A 22,014-nucleotide genomic window follows, 5' to 3' on the forward strand; every position below is an offset into this window, starting at 1 on the left:
CATAGTATAAGTGCAACCGCGTCACTCTAATAATATTCACTATGTTCTCACCAGCTTTATGACTGCCTCCAAGCTCATCTGCTGTCCAGGGGACTGCAAAGAACCGCCGCTGGTTCTCACTAAAGGGGGACAACTCAGCCCCTCCCGTCCACACCGTCCCATCACCCCCTCCCGTCCACACTGTCCCTCCTCACTTCCCATGGTCAACTCATCTGACTGAGGAGAAACCGCTGAGCTCAGAACAGAGACTGGAGGACAGCCATGTTTTCTCACGTCACTGAAGACATTCTGTCAATGAAAAGTGGGACATTCAGCTCATTTCAACACCAGCTTTATTGATTCATCTGTGACACTGAAGGAGAATAATGGAGGAAAAAACAAGGTCACCGTTCTGGACGAAAGACTAAAAACTCAAATTTATAAAGGCAACATAAAGACAGAAAAGTACAACACTTAAACTCGGGAAGGTTTTTTCTTCTGGCGTAAAGGAGACTGAACGTTCCATCTTCTGAGGCCAGGAGTTCTGAAACAGAGGGGGAGTGAGAGACAGACAGAACAGCTGAATCAGCAATGAAATGGAAGAGAACGAAGAATTCATGTCGTTCATTTGATCATCTCCAGTTAGTCAATATAGAGCAGCTGTAGAGTCACTATAGAGGAGCTATAGAGCAGCTGTAGAGTCACTATAGAGGAGCTATAGAGCAGCTGTAGAGTCACTATAGAGCAGCTGTAGAGTCACTATAGAGCAGCTGTAGAGCCACTATAGAGCAGCTGTAGAATCACTATAGAGCAGCTGTAGAATCACTATAGAGCAGCTGTAGAGCCACTATAGAGCAGCTGTAGAGTCACTATAGAGCAGCTGTAGAGTCACTATAGAGCAGCTGTAGAATCACTATGGAGCAGCTGTAGAATCACTATGGAGCAGCTGTAGAGCCACTATAGAGCAGCTGTAGAGTCACTATAGAGCAGCTGTAGAATCACTATAGAGGAGCTGTAGAGCCACTATAGAGGAGCTGTAGAGTCACTATAGAGCAGCTGTAGAGTCACTATAGAGCAGCTGTAGAGCCACTATAGAGCAGCTGTAGAGTCACTATAGAGCAGCTGTAGAATCACTATAGAGCAGCTGTAGAGTCACTATAGAGCAGCTGTAGAATCACTATAGAGGAGCTGTAGAGCCACTATAGAGGAGCTGTAGAGCCACTATAGAGGAGCTGTAGAGCCACTATAGAGCAGCTGTAGAGTCACTATAGAGCAGCTGTAGAGTCACTATAGAGCAGCTGTAGAGCCACTATAGAGCAGCTGTAGAGCCACTATAGAGCAGCTGTAGAGTCACTATAGAGCAGCTGTAGAGTCACTATAGAGCAGCTGTAGAGTCACTATAGAGCAGCTGTAGAGTCACTATAGAGCAGCTGTAGAGCCACTATGGAGCAGCTGTAGAGCCACTATAGAGGAGCTGTAGAGTCACTATAGAGCAGCTGTAGAGTCACTATAGAGCAGCTGTAGAATCACTATAGAGGAGCTGTAGAGCCACTATAGAGGAGCTGTAGAGTCACTATAGAGCAGCTGTAGAATCACTATAGAGGAGCTGTAGAGCCACTATAGAGGAGCTGTAGAGCCACTATAGAGCAGCTGTAGAGCCACTATAGAGCAGCTGTAGAGTCACTATAGAGCAGCTGTAGAGCCACTATAGAGGAGCTGTAGAGTCACTATAGAGCAGCTGTAGAGTCACTATAGAGCAGCTGTAGAGTCACTATGGAGCAGCTGTAGAGCCACTATAGAGGAGCTGTAGAGTCACTATAGAGCAGCTGTAGAGTCACTATAGAGCAGCTGTAGAATCACTATAGAGGAGCTGTAGAGCCACTATAGAGGAGCTGTAGAGTCACTATAGAGCAGCTGTAGAATCACTATAGAGGAGCTGTAGAGCCACTATAGAGGAGCTGTAGAGCCACTATAGAGCAGCTGTAGAGCCACTATAGAGCAGCTGTAGAGTCACTATAGAGCAGCTGTAGAGTCACTATAGAGCAGCTGTAGAGCCACTATAGAGGAGCTGTAGAGTCACTATAGAGCAGCTGTAGAGTCACTATAGAGGAGCTGTAGAGTCACTATAGAGGAGCTGTAGAGTCACTATAGAGCAGCTGTAGAGTCACTATAGAGCAGCTGTAGAGTCACTATAGAGCAGCTGTAGAGTCACTATAGAGCAGCTGTAGAGTCACTATAGAGCAGCTGATGGACTACTGATGCTCTATAAAAAGGTGTCTTACTGCTGTTGGTTGGATCGCTTGTGAAGAAGACTGGACTCCTCAGAAGCACCTGTGAAGAAGAAGCCTCCGTTTAAAATCCAGCAGCTGTCAGTGTGGTGCTCAGGAAGACCAATGAGAGCAGCTCACTTGTTCCCTGGTCACTGAAGATGGCACTGAGTCCCTCTTCAAAGGTCAGGTTGATGTTGACACCTGGGTGACAGAGATGGGGATTCGTTATCAGCTCGAACAAACACGGCTCCAGGAAGCCTGCTTCAGCTTTTACTCTTTCAGGTCAGCTGGTTTCCTCCAGGTTTTCTTTTCGCTGATGCTTCTGGAAACACTGGCGTGAAAAGACCTACAGAGTCCAGTTATCATCATCCACTAAGGCTGTTTATTCTGACACCTGTTTATTAAGGACTTTTCATGCTAGTCAGTTGCAAAAGACATTGACAGGTGATAAAAGAAACACACAGGGCTCTTAGTTTGAAATTCCTGCAAGTAAAGTAACCACACTAATGCGTTAACGGATACCTGATGGTTTGGATCTCCAGGACATCTGGACAGAAGTACATCTCATGAGTTTTCATCAGTAACTGTTTCTGCCAGTTTTTGTTGTTAGAGATGAAAAAAATCTGTCTGATGTGGTCCGCCCTTCTGCCTGTGTTTGTGTTTGTGTGTGTGTGTGTGTGTGTGTGTGTGTGTGTGTGTGTGTGTGTGTGTGTACCTTTGGGTGTGCTGATGGCTCGGTCGATCGCAGTCTTCCTGGTGATCACTGGAAACAGACAGGAAGTGAGTGAGGAGCCTGTTCTCCTCCAGCCCCTGCACTCCTCCTGAGGGAGGCTGAGGAAGACCCAGGATGCACCAGAACCCAGAACCAGAACCCAGAACCCAGAACCGCTCTCATAAACCCAGCGGGTCAGAGGTCAGAGACAGAGACAGATCACAGCTGCCAAACGTCCTGCTGCTGGACGACAGAGTCCTCATCCAAGATGGCCGCACTGTGAGCTCCAGTGCATTGGTTTGTCCGGTGTGTGTGTGTGTGTGTGTGCGTGTGTGTGTGGTCCCCACCTGTTCCCTCCAGAGGGATGGACTTGGACAGGGCTGCTGCTGGCTCCTCCCTCTGAGGTTTGCGCTGACGACTGGAGACGGACAGCGCGATGAGACGGATTATCCTGAGACAGAGCGGCGGCGGCGGCGGCGGCGGCGGCGGCGGCGGCGGCGGCGGGCCGTCCTCCTACCAGTCAGTGAGCGGCGCTCTGCAGGTGGGGCCGTCTGGACGGGGGGGCTGCGGCGTGGCGAAGCTGAAGGGCCTGAGCGGCCGGCGCCCGGCTGGAGAGCCCTGAGGGGAGCAGACGGTTAGCAGCAGCTGTCCAACACGAGGCCGGCTTCACTCCGCCGGCCGCAGACAGCCTGCTGACGGACAGCGAAGCCGGGCCGTGTGGCGTGCTGCCAGGAAGCCGGCTCTACCTGTGCACTGGCAGGCTGAACTGCCAGGCTCTCCATCTGCTCCTGCAGCTCCCTCTGCTGCTCGGCCGTCCTCAGGGCGAACTCCACCTCGGCCGCCAGCCGCTCGTCCCCGGACAGGACGTCCCGCAGCTCGTGGCGGTGGTCCTGCATGGTGGCCTGCAGGAAGGACATCAGCTCCCGCAGCGCCGGGAGAGCGCCGCTGCTCCAGCAGCGCCTTCAGGCTGACCACCAGCGGCACCGTGTTCTGGACGAAGGCCTTCTTCTGGACCTGGGGGGGACGGGGGGGGGGCAGAGGGCGGGGTGGCAGAGGGGGGACAGAAGGGGGGAGCGGCGCCGTCACCAAAGCTCCCCCGACCCGGACAGCCTGGGCGTGGCCACTCACCTGGGACACCACCTTCTTGTGAGCGGCCTGCAGGACGGCCTTGGCCATGCTGGGCGCGCCCCCCCCCTCCTCCACGTCCTCCGACGCGGCGCCCCCTGCTGGGCCGCACGCCGCCTGCAGCTTCATCTCCTTCAGGCTCAGGATGGCGAAGGTCTCGGACAGGATGTCTGCTCCGTCGGCGTCCAGAGGAAGCTCCTCGTCCGCAAAGGGAGCTGCGGAGGACAGTCCACACCGGGACCAGGTCTCAGAGGGACAAACTGTCCACAGGACACACAGACGTCCACAACGTCCCCGACTCGGCCCGGCGCTCTCTGGTTCTGGGGAGTCTCACCGAGGACGGTCTGGTTGATCTTGCTGGACACGTTGAAGCGCTGGGCGTCGGTGAAGTGCTGCAGCAGGAAGCGGTAGATCCTGAAGCGCTGGTCCCGGAGCTCCGCTCCTTTCAGGGAGAACCGGGTCCTGTCCCTGGATCGCAGAGGACCGGGGGTCAGCCAGGGCCCGCTGAGGGAGCGGGGGGGGGGGGGTCCTACCTGTCGCTCTGGGGGAAGCGGTTGTAGGTCTTGTGCCGGCTGTAGGAGTTGAAGTAGAAGATGCACTCGATGAAGTGCTGGCTGAACATCTCCGGGTTCTTCTTCAGCAGCAGGTGCAGCAGGCAGAACTCACTCAGCCTGAAAGACCAGCAGCAGGGCTTCAGTAACCCTCCTCCCTCCGGGGACCGCACAGACCCCCAGGGCCTCCAGCGGCAGACCCCCAGTCACCCCATTGGGTAAACAACCCCCCCACAGTCCAACATGAGGCCCTTGTTAATCTGCGAGGTTTGACTGCTCCGTTCTTCTCACCACGATGTTCTACGGTCCTCCTCAGAACACTTGACCTTCCTGCTTCTACAGCCGAGTTCATTTCTATTTCATGTTCTCTGGAACATTTAGTTTCACTCTAATTGTTTACTCCAGATTCTCTCCTGCACCAGGAGGGGGCTTGGGGGGGCTGGGGGGCTCCTTTGGTCCTGGCTCTTGCAGGTCTGGCCTGTTTGGTTCTGACCCTGTGGTCCCTCTGGTTCCGGCCTTTCTGGCCCTCAGTCCGGGACGGGGTGCGACCTGCCTGGAGCTGCTGCTTTCGGATCCACACACACTCCGACACGCACGGCCAGCATGGGCATGATGGGCATGAAGTGTGTATGGACCACATGGGTCCTGGGGACACACGCCGCTGAAGGAGGCTGAAAAAGCAGGCGGGTTACCTGGCGATGGCCGGGACCGGATCCACCAGAGTCACCATGAAGTGGAAGAACAGGGGGCCCTTCCACTTCACAAACTCCTCCTGGAGAAAAGAAGAGAGAGAAAAGGTCAAAGGTTCCTGGTCCAGAGCTGCTGGCGCTGCCGGCAGCGGTCTCAGTGCGGCCACCGCCCGACCCCTCCAGTACTCTGGGTCTACTCTCTTCTTCTCTGGTGCTACATGCTAATGCTAACGCTGACTTGAAGAATGCAGGACTCAGTCCAGTTACCGTCTCAGAGGACATCCTGTCAGCTCTCAGACGAGACCCCGTTCCTTCACACCACAGCCTCAGGTGGACTGAGAAGCCCCGCCCCCTCACCTGCAGCAGGTTGGTCAGCATGATGAGCGTCTGCTCCCTGATGACGGCCTCGCCGTCCCGCAGACAGGCCGAGACGTTGGGGATGTAGTGGTCCACCATGTTGGTGTAGCGGACGCACAGGTCGCACAGCACCACCACCACGTTGTTCCGCACCGCCACCTCCGGGCCCACCTCCAGCTCCCGCGCCAGCACCGGCAGGAACCTCTGGACCAGCTGGTCCTGCTGCAGGCACAGCTTCCCTGAGGGGGGGCAGCGGGGGGACCAGAGGGGGACGGGGGTCAGGGGGACAGCGGGGGGACCAGAGGGGGACGGGGGCCAGGGGGACAGCAGGGACCAGAGGGGGACGGGGGTCAGGGGGACAGCGGGGGGACCAGAGGGGGACGGGGGCCAGGGGGACAGCGAGGGGACCAGAGGGGGACGGGGGTCAGGGGGACAGCGAGGGGACCAGAGGGGGACGGGGGTCAGGGGGACAGCGGGGGGACCAGAGGGGGACGGGGGCCAGGGGGACAGCGGGGGACCAGAGGGGGACGGGGGTCAGGGGGACAGCGGGGGGACCAGAGGGGGAAGGGGGTCAGGGGGACAGCAGGGACCAGAGGGGGACGGGGGTCAGGGGGACAGCGGGGGGACCAGAGGGGGACGGGGGTCAGGGGGACAGCGGGGGGACCAGAGGGGGACGGGGGTCAGGGGGACAGCAGTGGAACCAGAGGGGGACGGGGGTCAGGGGGACAGCGGGGGGACCAGAGGGGGACGGGGGTCAGGGGGACAGCGGGGGGACCAGAGGGGGACGGGGGCCAGGGGGACAGCGGGGGGACCAGAGGGGGACGGGGGTCAGGGGGACGGCGGGGGGACCAGAGGGGGACGGGGGTCAGGGGGACAGCAGTGGAACCAGAGGGGGACGGGGGTCAGGGGGACAGCGGGGGGACCAGAGGGGGACGGGGGTCAGGGGGACAGCGGGGGGACCAGAGGGGGACGGGGGTCAGGGGGACAGCAGGGGGACCAGAGGGGGACGGGGGTCAGGGGGACAGCGGGGGGACCAGAGGGGGACGGGGGTCAGGGGGACAGCAGTGGAACCAGAGGGGGACGGGGGTCAGGGGGACAGCGGGGGGACCAGAGGGGGACGGGGGCCAGGGGGACAGCGGGGGGACCAGAGGGGGACGGGGGCCAGGGGGACAGCGGGGGGACCAGAGGGGGACGGGGGTCAGGGGGACAGCGGGGGGACCAGAGGGGGACGGGGGTCAGGGGGACAGCAGTGGAACCAGAGGGGGACGGGGGTCAGGGGGACAGCGGGGGGACCAGAGGGGGACGGGGGTCAGGGGGAAGCAGGGACCAGAGGGGGAAGGGGGTCAGGGGGACAGCGGGGGGACCAGAGGGGGACGGGGGTCAGGGGGACAGCGGGGGGACCAGAGGGGGACGGGGGTCAGGGGGACAGCAGGGACCAGAGGGGGACGGGGGGCAGGGGGACAGCGGGGGGACCAGAGGGGGACGGGGGGCAGGGGGACAGCGGGGGGACCAGAGGGGGACGGGGGTCAGGGGGGCAGCGGGGGGACCAGAGGGGGACGGGGGTCAGGGGGACAGCAGTGGAACCAGAGGGGGACGGGGGTCAGGGGGACAGCGGGGGGACCAGAGGGGGACGGGGGTCAGGGGGAAGCAGGGACCAGAGGGGGAAGGGGGTCAGGGGGACAGCGGGGGGACCAGAGGGGGACGGGGGTCAGGGGGACAGCGGGGGGACCAGAGGGGGACGGGGGTCAGGGGGACAGCAGGGACCAGAGGGGGACGGGGGTCAGGGGGACAGCGGGGGGACCAGAGGGGGACGGGGGTCAGGGGGACAGCGGGGGGGACCAGAGGGGGACGGGGGTCAGGGGGACAGCGGGGGGACCAGAGGGGGACGGGGGGCAGGGGGACAGCAGTGGAACCAGAGGGGGACGGGGGTCAGGGGACAGCGGGGGGACCAGAGGGGGACGGGGGTCAGGGGGAAGCAGGGACCAGAGGGGGAAGGGGGTCAGGGGGACAGCGGGGGGACCAGAGGGGGACGGGGGTCAGGGGGACAGCGGGGGGACCAGAGGGGGACGGGGGTCAGGGGGACAGGGGCACAGCGTGACCACGGGGCAGGACAGCAGGATGGCAGGACGTGGGGACAGGGGGACGGGTGGAGGACAGCTTACCCAGCGTCAGCACTCCGTGGGCCCGGACCCGGGTGGGCAGGGCGTTGGGTCTGAACTGGGACAGAGGCTGGGAGGCCGGCAGCTCCACATCACTTCCTGGAAAGCAGCGACACAACCCGTTGGTACGTCCCACATGTCTACACACGGGACAAGAGCCTCCTGCCGAGGAGCCTCTGAGCAGGACTGCAGCTGCTGAAGTCACAGATGGAAGAGCTCCTCCAGGTGAGTCACAGGAGGACACGAGGACAGACAGACTGACGGACAGGCTGAGGCTCTGCGCTGGGGAGCATGGATGGATCCCAGGTGACCACCAGGTGGCGCTGCTGAAAGCACGGAGTCTTCCCTTCACGCATGTGCATGTATACCACCAGTGTCACCTGTGACCCCTGGGTGACCCTAGAAAGGTGTTAGGATCCAGGGTCACTTCAGGTTCGGCTCCTACAGAATCTTCTCTCGTGACCACGAGAGTTCTGAGAGACAGAGCGCTCTGGCGGTCATCCTGCTGACCGCCAGAAGGCGGCGCTGAAAGCACTGAATGGCTAATAGCAGCATGGCGGTGGCGTCCACGAGCCAGAGGAGCAGAGCCTCCACCATCCTCCGCCGTAAACAGCTGGTCAGACGTTCCAACGGCCGGGGGAGCAGCCATGAGGCCATGAGGCCCGTCAGGTCTGACAGACCAGAGCCGGGCCCTGAGGAGACCGCGGGACGCCAGGACCCAGAGGACAAGAGACGGGCGCAGGCGGCTGAAATGAGCTTCCTCCGTAGGGGGGCTGGGCTCCCTCAGGGACAGGGGGAGGAGCTACGTCACCAGGGGGAGGAGCTACATCACCGGGGGGAGGAGCTACGTCACTGGGGGGAGGAGCTACGTCACCGGGGGAGGAGCTACGTCACCGGGGGGAGGAGCTACGTCACCGGGGAGGAGCTACATCACCAGGGGAGGAGCTACATTACCAGGGGAGGAGCTACATTACCAGGGGGAGGAGCTACATCACCGGGGGAGGAGCTACATTACCAGGGGAGGAGCTACATCACCGGGGAGGAGCTACATCACCGGGGAGGAGCTACGTCACCAGGGTAGGGGCTACATCGCCAGGGGGAGGAGCTACGTCACCGGGGGAGGAGCTACGTCACCGGGGGAGGGGCTACGTCACCGGGGGAGGGGCTACGTCACCAGGGGGAGGAGCTACATCACCGGGGGAGGAGCTACGTCACCGGGGGAGGGGCTACGTCACCAGGGGGAGGAGCTACATCACCGGGGGAGGAGCTACGTCACCGGGGGAGGAGCTACGTCACTGGGGGGAGGAGCTATGTCACCAGGGGAGGAGCTTGGAGTAGAGTCACTACTCCTCCACATGGAGAGCAGCAGCTGAGGAGGCTCAGCATCTGTTTAGGATGGAGCCTCCTGGACTGCCTGGGGAGGAGGAGACCCAGTGGAGGCCGTTCACCCACCTCTGCAGGGGGGTGCACAGACAGCAGATCTGGCGGGACGCCAGCGGCCCCGGCGGGACGCCAGCGGAATGCCAGCTGTCAGTGGCGCCAGCTTGTCTACAAGCCGCAGGAAAATGACACCGTAGAGCAGGGGTCTCCAAACTGGTCCAGAAAGGGCCGGTGTGGCTGGTATCCCCTGGAAGTGTGCATGGCGGAGGGAACACTCGTGCTCTGTCGGTCAGTCGGGATGAAGCCGAGCCGCCTCCTACCTGCCAGCTGGTCGCGCTGTGACGTGAGGACCGACTCCACCAGCAGCACCGTCCTCCGGCTCACCTGGGCGGGGCACTGCAGCGACGCCACGCCCAGAGTGTGCAGGTGTTTGATCTGGAAGAAAAGCAGGTGCGTGGTGGAGAATCAGGACCGTCCTCCCATAAGGCTTCACTCTCAGCCCTCTTCAACCAGAAACTCCTCCTGGATTCTTTTCACCGGAGCGGTGGTGTAGTGTGCAGAGTCAGAGTGCTCTGCAGGGGGCCGCCCTCACCATCAGGTCCTGGTCCAGGTTCTGAGCTCCGTCTGCACTGAGCAGGATGCCGGCTAAATGAGCCTCGCAGAGGGACAGCAGCTCCCCACAGTGCCGCTTCAGGAAGTCCTGTGGAGGACAGAACTCCGTCAGCCTTTCAGTCAAGACCTGCAGACCCTGGAACCAGCGCCAGCCCGGGTCTGGAGGCCTGTTAGCGAAGAGCAGCTGCTCTGGCTGCTCGGGGACCCGGTCCGGCCGCGGCCTGGCGACTGTACGGTGTGTAGTGACGCTGTTGTCCAACCTGAGTGTGTGTGACGTCCTCACAGCGGCCCAGCTGATGGAGAGTCTCCACAGCAGCAGTGATCAGCTCCAGAGACAAGGAGAAGGTCTTCAGCCAGGACATCAGGTCAGCTGGGGAGGGGGGGGCCTGCATGGTGACATTTATACCAAGAACCACAACCTCCCCGTCCCAGTCTCAGTCCCCCTCCCAGTCCCGTCCCCGTCCCCTCCCAGTCCCGTCCCTTACCGACGAGCCGCTGCTTGGTGTCCTCGTTCAGGTGCGGGGCGATGTCCCCCACCACAGACAGGATGTGGCAGCAGGTGGTCGTCTTCACCTCCTGAGAACTGACACAACAAGCCGGTCCAGGTGAGTCCAGCGTCCCGGTCCTCAGGAAGCGGACATGAGACGGCCGCCATCGGGTCCTGCGTCCCGCTCACCTGACCATGGCGTCCCAGGCGTCCACGATCTTGCCAAAGGGCAGTGTGGGGGAGGAAGCGGCCACCCTGGACAGCAGCAGCCAGGCGCCGGCGGCGTGCTCGGCCTCGGTGTGGGACAGCAGGTTGTCCACGAAGGTCTGGCTGAGCCTGTTCTGCTTGGACCAGATGCCGACGGCCCGGCTGAAGTACCGGCTGGGGACACGGGGAGGACAGGGAGGACGAGGGGAGGACACGGGGAGGACAGGGGGAGGACAGGGGGAGGACAGGGGGAGGACAGGGGGAGGACAGGGAGGACGAGGGGAGGACACGGGGAGGACGGGGAGGACGGGGGGAGGACACGGGGAGGACAGGGAGGACGAGGGGAGGACACGGGGAGGACAGGGAGGACGGGGGGAGGACACGGGGAGGACGGGGGGAGGACGGGGGGAGGACACGGGGAGGACGGGGGAGGACGGGGGAGGACAGGGAGGACGGGGAGGACGGGGAGGACAGGGGGGGGCAGGGGGAGGACAGGGAGGACGGGGGGAGGACAGGGGGAGGACAGGGAGGACGGGGGGAGGACAGGGAGGACGGGGGGAGGACAGGGGGAGGACAGGGGGAGGACAGGGAGGACGGGGGGGGGACAGGGAGGACGGGGGGAGGACACGGGGAGGACAGGGGGAGGACAGGGGGAGGACAGGGAGGACGGGGGGGGGACAGGGAGGACGGGGGGAGGACAGGGGGAGGACAGGGGGAGGACAGGGAGGACGGGGGGAGGACAGGGGGAGGACAGGGGGAGGACAGGGAGGACGGGGGGGGACAGGGAGGACGGGGGGAGGACATGGGGAGGACAGGGGGAGGACAGGGAGGACGGGGAGGACAGGGAGGACGGGGGGGCAGGGGGAGGACAGGGGGAGGACAGGGGGAGGACAGGGAGGACGGGGGGGGGACAGGGAGGACGGGGGGAGGACACGGGGAGGACAGGGGGAGGACAGGGAGGACGGGGGGGGGACAGGGAGGACGGGGGGGGACAGGAGGACGGGGGGGGACAGGGAGGACGGGGGGAGGACGAGGGGAGGACAGGGGGAGGACAGGGGGAGGACAGGGGGAGGACAGGGGGAGGACGGGGACAGGTCCGTCACTGTCAGTCTCACCACCACAGTGTGTGAAGGTGTGTGTTCTGCCGTGGGACACCGACCTGAGGTCCTGGCACTCGCCACTCAGCAGGGACAGCAGGTCCCAGGCCAGCCTCTGGCCGCCGTCCAGGTGAGCGCCGGCCCAGCGGCGCTTCACCTGGCCCAGCAGGACCTGGTCCAGAGCCTCCAGGGCCCGGTCCTGCACCGAGCTCTCGCAGTCCGCCACGGCGGGGAGCACGCCGTGCAGCCACGCCCTCTGCACCGCGCCGCTGTCCGCTCTGGCCTGCAGGGGGCGCCGTGCGGGGACATGGAGGAGGACCCGTCAGGACCGCGAGGGACGGAGGACAGCCGGCCGGGGGACACTCACACTCAGCAGCTCGCCCACACACTGCAGGGCCTTCTTCTTCACCGACACCGCCGGGTCCCGGCAGCGCTCCCACAGCGCCTGCAGGTGGTCCTGGCTCAGGGGGATCACGGCGTGCTTCAGCAGGCCCAGCAGCGCCTGGACACACACGGCAGTGTTTCCACGCCGAGCCCGGCAGACCCGACGCCGGGCGGCGGGACGCAGCGCCGTACCTGCAGCGCCGCCCTCCTCACGCCGGTCCTGGAGTCCCGGACCCGCCGCAGCAGCAGGGCCACGTTCTCCTTAGCTGAGACACAAACGGGGACAGGCGCCGTCAGCCCCGGCCGGCCGTGTCCCCCCCCCCGCGTCCCGAGGGGACTCACCGTCCTCAGCGGAGCTGCCGGCGCTGCTCAGCTCCACGGTCCTGAAGGGCAGGCTGCCGTAGGTCTTCAGAGAACTGAGGGTTTCTGGGAAACCAATCACGGGTCAGCCGTCTGTCAGGACGCTGTGACCACACACACACTCACCAACACTCAGAAGCAGTGTGGAAACACCGTCTCCAGGCACACACTCAGGAACACACATCTTCCCTTCACGGCTAACACCGGTCTGCCTCCGGAGCAGCGAGCTGCAGACCGCCACATCAGAAAACCGTCCTACTGCGTCTCGCTGTTCTAACGTCTCCCGTGAAGACCACGGCGCCGCCTGCCGTCACTTCCAGCTGTGAAAACTAGATCTGCCTCCCGGTCAGCCGCTGCGGGTGTAGCACGGCTGCAGCAGCAGCTGGAGACAGGCCAGCAGCCAAACCTTCACACACACTGCTAACACACACCTCCAGTGACGTTGCTGTCCAACACGGTCTGGGTCCCAGCTGGACAGAGAGACAGAACAATCAGCTTTAATGGACACATTCAGAGACGCTGCAGGCACAGCAGGAGCTGCAGCAGGACGTGTCCTGAAGCAGACGTCCGTCCAAACCAGAGACATGTCTCAGACTACTGGGTTTTCAGCATTAAAGAAAAAATGAATCAATGTGCTCAGAACGCTGCCGAGATGGTCAATTAAGAAGAGCTGAGTCTGTGTGTGTGTGTGTGTGTGTGTGTGTGTGTGTGTGTCTCACTGGCACAGAACAGGCTGTGGACGGCCTGGGTGACGTTGAGGGACGGCAGCTCCAGGCACTGAGCCAGGCAGGACAGGGCGTGTCCCTGCACGGTGGGCGACTCGTCCGCCCGGCGAGCGAACAGCAGGTCCTGGATCAGGAAGCGGTGCTGCAGGAAGCGGGCCAGCTCCGGGTCCATCCCGTCCTCCGGCTTCCTCTCCGGCTGCTCCAGCAGCACCATCAGCACGTCCACCGAGAACAGGCGGTGCACCATCTGCAGACCGGCAGCACACAGCGAGCCCTCACTCCGCCGCCAGGCGCCAGGCGCCGTCCAGGGAGCGGCTGGCGGCTGGCGGCGGGCGGCGGGCGGCTGGCGGCGGGCGGCGGGGCGCCGGGCGGCGGGCGGCTGGCGGCGGGCGGCGGGGGCGCCGGGCGGCGGGGCTCCTCCGGTACCTTGGAGTGTCTGGAGAAGCTGAAGAGCCACTGGATGAAGAGGCCGTAGTCTGAGTTGGTCATGTGAGCCGTCAGCTGGCCCACCGCCTGAGCCCCGTGGCTGCGGAACTCGCTCTTCTCCACCATCTGCACTCCCAGGAGACCACACAGGCTTTAGATACAGCACAGCACCACCCGAACACCACCCAGACACCCAGACACCACCCAGACACCACCCAGAAACCACCCACACACCACCCGAACACCACCCAGACACCACCCAGACACCCAGACACCACCCAGACACCACCCGAACACCACCCACACACCAACCATCTGCACTCCCAGGAGACGACACAAGCTTTAGATACAGCACAGCACCACCCAGACACCACCACCACCCGAACACCACCTCTAAACGGCGCTGAGTGCAGATGGAGGCTCACCTGGAAGCACAGGTGCTGCAGCAGGACGTGCAGCAGAGGTCGAGTCGGCTCCTTCAGCTCCTCCACCAGGTGACTGCACACAAGGGAAAGCCAGGAGGCTGCAGGGCGGATCTACTGCCCCCTGCAGGACGGATCTACTGCCCCCTGCAGGGCGGATCTACTGCCCCCTGCAGGACGGATCTACTGCCCCCTGCAGGACGGATCTACTGCCCCCTGCAGGACGGATCTACTGCCCCCTGCAGGGCGGATCTACTGCCCCCTGCAGGACGGATCTACTGCCCCCTGCAGGACGGATCTACTGCCCCCTGCTGGACGGATCTACTGCCCCCTGCAGGACGGATCTACTGCCCCCTGCAGGACGGATCTACTGCCCCCTGCTGGACGGATCTACTGCCCCCTGCAGGGCGGCTCTACTGCCCCCTGCAGGACGGATCTACTAAAGTGGCGTCTGACGACAACAACAAGACAGAGGAGAAGCGGCGAGCTGGCAGGATGAAGGCGACAAGACGGAGTTCGGTATGGAACCACTTTAAGTTGGTTCATGACGACAAAGACGCCAAATGCACAATCTGTGGAAGTATTTTAAAGTACAACTCCGCCACAACTTCGCTAAATCATCAGCTCAACCCGTCTCATTCAGCCGAGCTGCGAGGAGCGAGCAGCTCAGCCTGCTGTCAGCTGTCAGCGCAGCGCTGGGACGACGAGTGCTCGTATCTTGAAAAAAATAGATAAGTCTCACACTTTGCAGTGAGGAGCACCATGGCGTGATGTTTCACTTTAGTTTATGGGCACATCCGTTATTCTCAGGGATGTTTTTAGTTGTTTACAGGCAGCCTGTGTTTTAATGTAAAAGGTGCTAATAGTCCAATCCGTATTCAGATTCAGAGGGACATTCAGCTTCGCAGGAAGATAGCCGCTTATCAATTAATCGATAATTGATCGATAAGATGAAACAACTATCGATTAATGAATTCCTCAATAATTTGCATCCCTATTTCCTGCAGTGACGAAGAACAAACCGTTCATTCTTCTAATGCATATAATGACTACATCACATTGTTTGTCCTGTTTTCTACCAGAAGAAGTAAAAAAACAGAATATTAAGGCAAAAACACGACAGATTTTATTTTGAAGTGACTTATTTTGGAACACGTATCGCGTTTCCTTCCGGCGCCGACTTGCTTCTGTCTGGATTGACCCGGTAGGGCTGCGGCGTGCGGACAAATAGGATCCTTGTGGAAAGAGACCGGAGCTCCGCAGAGGCTCCGGAGCCGGACCGGAGCCGGGCCGGACCGCGACCAGACCGGAGCCGGACCGCAGCCGGACCGCAGCCGGACCGCAGCCGGACCGCAGCCGGACCGGGGCCGGACCAGAGCCAGACCGGGGCCGGGGCCGGACCGGGGCTGGACCAGGGCCGGTGTGCATCCGGGGTGCTGCTGCCGGCGGCAGACGGACCAGCTGCTGCCTGCAGCCTCAGCAGAGGCTCACATGAAGCATGAGGACCAGTGGAATCATTCCAGACTCAGGCTGCTTTCACAGCGACTAGTCCTAGAGCGGTTCGGTTCAGACATAAATTATTCATAAACGTCGCAGCTGTCAACTAGTTCGGTTCATTCACACCACTTGTTTTTGCAGATGAACTCTCCACTATGACCCTCCTGCCCCTTGGTGGCGCTGTTCACACAATAGTGTGTTTTGGGTGATGGAAGTGAACCCTGATTGGCCAGCGTGTGTTGCTACGGAAGCCTCCGCCGACCAAAAAGCCTTCTCCACAACAGAGCGGACAGGACCGAGGCCGGTCAACGTTCACACCAGCAGCAGACCGCACCGGGACCGCACCGAGACCGTACCAGGACCGCACCGAGACCGTACCAGGACCGTACCGAGACCGCACCGAGACCGCACCGAGACCGCACCGAGACCGCACCGAGACCGCACCGAGACCGTACCGAGACCGCACCGAGACCGTACCGAGACCGCACCGAGACCGCACCGAGACCGCACCGAGACCGCACCGAGACCGCACCGAGACCGCCTCCTCGAGGAGGTCTCGGTACGGTTCTTTGTCCCGGACCAAAACTAACTGGTCCGCTTTCACACCAGCGCATACGAACCGACCCTGCAGGAGTTGGGGACTCTGGTCCGCTTCCAGCGGACCACATGCTGCAGGTGTGAAAGCAGCCTGAGTCTGACCCCCTCAGTCCTCCTCAGGCCAGGCAGACATGAAGTAACAACGCCGCACACTGGGACTGCAGGACATCCTGGACATCCAGGACCTGCTGGGTCTCCAGGACCTGCTGGGTCTCCAGGACCTGCTGGGTCTCCAGGACCTGCTGGGTCTCCAGGACCTGCTGGGTCTCCAGGACTTGCTGGGTCTCTGCTCAGTGACAGTGGGTGTTTGAGTAAAGTGCAGGCTGTACCAGACGAAGCGGAGAGCCTGGTGCCGGGCGGCGAGGACGGGCTGGCTGGGGACCAGCAGGCTGGGTCTTCCTCGGTTCACCTTCTTCATCATCAGGATGACGTAGAGCAGCTGCTGCAGCACCGTCCTCAGAGTCTGCACCGCACACAAGGACAGGCTGACGGTTACCACGGCAACAACAAGCACAGGTCCAGAACAACACCAGGGTCTGAATGGCTCCGGTCCGGACTCAGAGCTCCGGCCCGGCTCCATGGTGTGGGTGTTGGGTTCCGTGGTGCGGTACCTCCTTGGGGTCTCCGTGCCGGGGGGAGCAGAGCCGCTGGAGGCCGTGGAACGCCATGTGAGGAAGGCTGCTCAGCTCCCGGACGTCTCTGCAGAAACATGGCGGTGAGCTCCGGGCCGGCGGACGGCGCCGCCCAGAGGACAGAACACTCACTGCACGTCCGCAAAGCTCAGCTCCCCGACCGCCGGCTCCAGGTACAGCAGCTGGGCGAAGGCCTGCGGAGACGAGGCTTGCTCAGTGGCACTGCGGGCGGAGGGGGCGGAGCCTGGGCCGGAACCCACCTGGGAGCAGGTGCTGACGGTCTGCTGCCGCTCCTTCAGGGGAAACGCCTCCAGCAGGCGCAGCAGGCTCTGGACCAGGACCACCACCCCCTCTCGGATCTGCAGCAGGTCCTGCCCGGAGAAATGAGGCTCCTCCTCCTCCTCCTCCTCCTCCTCATTGGCCTCGTCCAGCTCCGCCTGCAGACCACAGTGACTCCCACCCTCATCCACTCATCCACTCATCCACTCACCAGTCCAGAGCTCCTGCAGGGGTCTCTGGCTGCGCTGAGCGGACCCTGCCGGCGGTCCTCACCTCCTGGGCGTCCCTCCGTGGCGGTCTGGGCCGCTTGCCGTCCGTCTGGGAGCTCTTCAGGACGTCCTTCTTGCGTTTCTTCCCGCAGGCCTGCGGCCAGCAGTGGGCGCTCAGGTCCGAACACGAGTCCAGCAGCACCTCGTGAAACGCCCGGTTAGCCACGCTGCCTGCACACAGAGCAGCGGATCCAGAGGGTGACCAGGGTGACCCCGGCCCCACCGGCCCCCCCGGCCCCCCCAGCCCCGGCGGACCCCTCACCTGGGATCCCCAGCAGCAGCAGGTAGACGGCGGCGGCATACAGCCCGCCCACCGCTGACGCACATCGGCAGACTTGGCTTTTCCCGTCAGGACGAAGAAGGACAGCAGCGCCACGAGAGACTTGACCGACACGCCGCTGTCCCCCAGGATGGCCCAGACACTCTGCAATGCATCATGGGAGGCGGTCAGCGACGGACGCCCCGCTGGCCGCCGGCCCCCTTCAGGAGGAACCCGGAGCCCGACCTGCCCCGCCGCGGCGCCGCCGTGCTCCGCGGTCCAGTCCAGCAGAGTCTGGAACAGCGTCCGCAGGGCGCGGGGTCCGCCGGCCGCCACCTCTTCTTCTATGGTGTCGTCCAGAGGCAGCTTCTCCGTGAACTCCACGTCCCAGACCGCATCCACCCAGGCTGAAACACAGGGACCAGGACTGAAGGGCTGCACCCACACCACCTGCTGCACCCACACCACCTGCTACACCCACACCACCAGCTACACCTGCTGCACCCACACCACCTGCTGCACCCACACCACCTGCTACACCCACACCACCCGCTACACCTGCTGCACCCACACCACCCGCTACACCTGCTGCACCCACACCACCTGCTACACCCACACCACCCGCTGCACCCACACCACCTGCTGCACCCACACCACCTGCTACACCTGCTGCACCCACACCACCTGCTGCACCCACACCACCTGCTGCACCCACACCACCTGCTACACCTGCTGCACCCACACCACCCGCTACACCCACACCACCCGCTACACCCACACCACCTGCTACACCAGCTACACCCACACCACCTGCTGCACCCACACCACCTGCTACACCAGCTGCACCCACACCACCTGCTACGCCTGCTGCACCCACACCACCAGCTGCACCCACACCACCTGCTACACCTGCTACACCCACACCACCAGCTGCACCCACACCACCCGCTACACCCACACCACCAGCTGCACCCACACCACCCGCTACACCCACACCACCCGCTGCACCCACAGCTACACCCACACCACCCGCTGCACCCACACCACCTGCTGCACCCACACCACCTGCTGCACCCACACCACCTGCTACACCTGCTGCACCCACACCACCCGCTACACCCACACCACCCGCTACACCCACACCACCTGCTACACCAGCTACACCCACACCACCTGCTGCACCCACACCACCTGCTGCACCCACACCACCTGCTACACCTGCTGCACCCACACCACCCGCTACACCCACACCACCTGCTACACCAGCTACACCCACACCACCTGCTGCACCCACACCACCTGCTACACCCACACCACCCGCTACACCCACACCACCAGCTGCACCCACACCACCCGCTACACCCACACCACCCGCTACACCCACACCACCAGCTACACCCACACCACCAGCTGCACCCACACCACCTGCTATGCCTGCTACACCCACACCACCCGCTACACCCACACCACCTGCTGCACCCACACCACCTGCTATGCCTGCTACACCCACACCACCAGCTACACCCACACCACCCGCTACACCCACACCACCAGCTGCACCCACACCACCTGCTATGCCTGCTACACCCACACCACCCGCTACACCCACACCACCCGCTGCACCCACACCACCCGCTACACCCACACCACCCGCTACACCCACACCACCTGCTGCACCCACACCACCTGCTACACCCACACCACCCGCTACACCCACACCATTAAGAACAGGAACACCATCAGGACCATCCAGACTGAGCGGGACAGCCAGAACCAGGACCCGGTCAGGTGTTGTTCGATCAGAGCCCGTCTCTGACACCGATCACCTGGACTTTACTAACCAAAAACACTAAAATGTACCTGCTATCAGCAACAACCTTTAACAGACTGAGAACAACAAGGTGACAGATCCTAAAGTCCAATAAATGAAAATACATCACAACATCCATCAAACAACATCAAGTAAATAAAAAAGGAAGCTTCCTCAGTCTTACACACAAACTATTAGTTAACGAATCAAAAACACAGCAGTCAGTCAGAGTCAGACTTCCTGAACGTCTCTAACTATCTCGTTTGAAAAAGACACCAGTTAAAACCAGCTCTGTTTAGGCTGATCAGTTAATGTTTCAAGGCTTTACTGGTGTGTTTGTTTGGTTTGTTCTATTTGACAGAAGGACGAAGGCTCTTCTGCAGGAGTCTCCTTCCTTTTTCTCCCAGAACTTTTAACCATTAACAGATAAATATCGATCTTTTAAACTAGAGTGTGGCAGGATAAAACCTCTCTTCACAGAAGGATTTTCTTCTGACACATCAAACGGGATTGAACAAACTTCCAAAATAAAAGGAAAACAACGAGTCTCAAGACTGAGGTTTACTCCAGAGCTCACTCACGGTGAATCACGAACACCGGCGGTATACTGCAGCTGAGCGCACTTTATTCTCCTGAGGGGATTCGCTCTATGAACGTGTTTAACTGTCAGGAGAGACCGGATTAATAAAGAGTTTACTTACTTTGAGGGATTAGATTGAGATTGAGGCGCTGCAGCGCAGACAGCACGTCCTCCATCTTTGTTTTGAATCTGCCCGCCAGAAAGTCGACGCGCTCAAACTCTTCTTCTACGGTGGAGGCAAAGCGCTGCACTCTTCTTCTATGGTGGAGGCAAAATGCTGCCCTCTTCTTCTATGGTGGAGGCAAAGCGCTGCACTCTTCTTCTATGGTGGAGGCAAAGCGCTGCACTCTTCTTCTACGGTGGAGGCAAAGTGCTGCCCTCTTCTTCTACGGTGGCGGTAAAAGCCATAGATATGCATACAGATCGTTTAAGCTTCAAATCAGAGGTGGAACCATAGATATCTTATAGAACACGAGATACCTTATGGTGCGTTCCCACCGGACGCGTTGCAAGCGTCACGGGCGTCACTGACGTCTCAAAGTTGACGCGTGGAATTCGACACGTGTTCAAACGCGAAGCGCGGCAGCTCACTGGCGGAGGAGCTGGTGGGAGGAGCTTCTGTGTCCTGTCTTCATGTTGACTATGGCGGATCCCATCGAGACACTGGATCAGCTTTATTTAATAAAGAAAGCCAGAAAACGGCCTCGTCAGGCGCCTGTGTGACGTTTTTGGGTTCATCCCATCCTGCAGCGGCGTTCGTAATTTGGCGAATTTCACCATTTGCTCCAGGAGCTGCGTGAGGATGAGGTTCGCTTTCAGCGGTACTTCCGCCTCTCCCGGCCCAGTTTGACGACCTTCTGGCCCGCGTCAGCGCTCTAGAGATGCGCGGATTGCGGTTGCACCCGCGGAGCCCGCAGATAACCGCGGATCGGGCGGATGACGTGTCGAAAAATTAAGATTTTAATTACAATCAGGCGGGTTGCGGTTTAAGCACTAAAATTAAAAAAAAAGGAACTTCAATACACCTAAACACTATTCTGCGGATGCCGGGCGGGTTCGGTTTTGAAAATTGATTAAAAAAAATCATTCATTCGGGCGGATAGCGGGCGGATGGAAAAATGAGCCATCCGCGCTTCTCTACAGGCTCAGAGCGCTTGTCTGTGATTGGATGACGCTCGGCGTTGACGCTTCCAAAGTTCAATTTTCCCAACTTCAGGGGTTGACGCCTGCAATGCGTGAACGCGTGTGACACACCTTGCCAACGCTCAAAAGCTCAGAAAGCGCCGCTCGAAAAGCGCCTGACGCGCGTCAGGTCCGTTGAAGCTCGTCCACCATAGACTTTGAATGTAAAAGCAACGCCCGTGACGCTGGCAACGCGTCCGGTGGGAACGCACGATTAGGGTAGATTCCACGACGTCCGCAGAGGTCGGCCATCTTTGTACGGGAAAGCTGTCAGAGTTTCTGTGGAACGCAATGTAAGGTTGGTGATCTGTGCAGACGTTTATACTCTTATTTCACTGAAATATTTCAATGGAACATCTTAAAGCACTATAAGGCAATTGCTGTTGTGACTCTGAGTTATATAAAAATTGATTGATCAAGAGATTCACTCAGTTGCCTTTATTCATTTACCTGATTATATTGTAACTGTAATTCCATTATTTGACTTGAGACTTTCTGAGCTCCTTTTATACATTTTTACAAAGCCTGATTCAATATGTTTTTTAACAATGTGTTTTCTGGTGCACTATTTCATGTTTAAATAATCTGTGGAGGGACATTATACATTCACAATAGATTTAATAATGTGGAAGGTTACTGTTTAATGTTATATATTAAAGGAGCACAGCGCAGTTTTCTCGTTTTATGCGAAACTCCGACCCCTGCAGGCCTTAGGCGTAACTGCAGCTTAGTGAAAAGCTCGTGTCTGTGGCTTGTGCCCATGTACGTGCACAGAAGAGGGGAACTCCTTCCTCGCTCTTTTAGCAGCGCTCGAGTAAAATCTAAGTTTCTTCTGCCTGGTGGGGTCTGTGCTGGAGTTGTGGCAGTGCTAGAAGCCGGTCTTTTCTTACTTTCTGGAAGCTCCATCCTCAGTACTGCTCAGTTGTTGCTGCTAAGCGTCTGGCGGAGTAATGGCGGACAAATCGAA

At 60.6% G+C, this 22,014-nt stretch overlaps 1 protein-coding gene across 1 annotated transcript; it reads right to left on the reverse strand.

Moving 5' to 3' along the window:
• Nucleotides 1–315: 315 nt before the first annotated feature.
• Nucleotides 316–20,109, reverse strand: ncapd3 (non-SMC condensin II complex, subunit D3). The gene is given in 35 exon segments (XM_030107217.1): nucleotides 316–523; nucleotides 2,262–2,310; nucleotides 2,388–2,450; nucleotides 2,965–3,012; nucleotides 3,309–3,379; nucleotides 3,479–3,579; nucleotides 3,708–3,899; nucleotides 3,901–3,975; nucleotides 4,090–4,301; nucleotides 4,421–4,554; nucleotides 4,620–4,757; nucleotides 5,330–5,409; nucleotides 5,684–5,922; nucleotides 7,846–7,941; nucleotides 9,543–9,657; nucleotides 9,815–9,922; nucleotides 10,095–10,204; nucleotides 10,320–10,417; nucleotides 10,511–10,702; nucleotides 11,688–11,908; nucleotides 11,993–12,127; nucleotides 12,202–12,275; nucleotides 12,352–12,435; nucleotides 12,801–12,839; nucleotides 13,089–13,341; nucleotides 13,521–13,646; nucleotides 13,946–14,018; nucleotides 16,366–16,499; nucleotides 16,648–16,735; nucleotides 16,801–16,862; nucleotides 16,929–17,105; nucleotides 17,221–17,387; nucleotides 17,479–17,529; nucleotides 17,532–17,882; nucleotides 19,987–20,109. Coding segments are annotated over 35 exon segments (4,281 nt in total). The 5' UTR covers nucleotides 20,042–20,109; the 3' UTR covers nucleotides 316–453.
• Between the last annotated feature and the right edge of the window lie 1,905 nt (nucleotides 20,110–22,014).

Source organism: Salarias fasciatus, chromosome 13, assembly GCF_902148845.1.
Source record: "Salarias fasciatus chromosome 13, fSalaFa1.1, whole genome shotgun sequence".
Lineage (NCBI taxonomy): Eukaryota > Metazoa > Chordata > Actinopteri > Blenniiformes > Blenniidae > Salarias > Salarias fasciatus.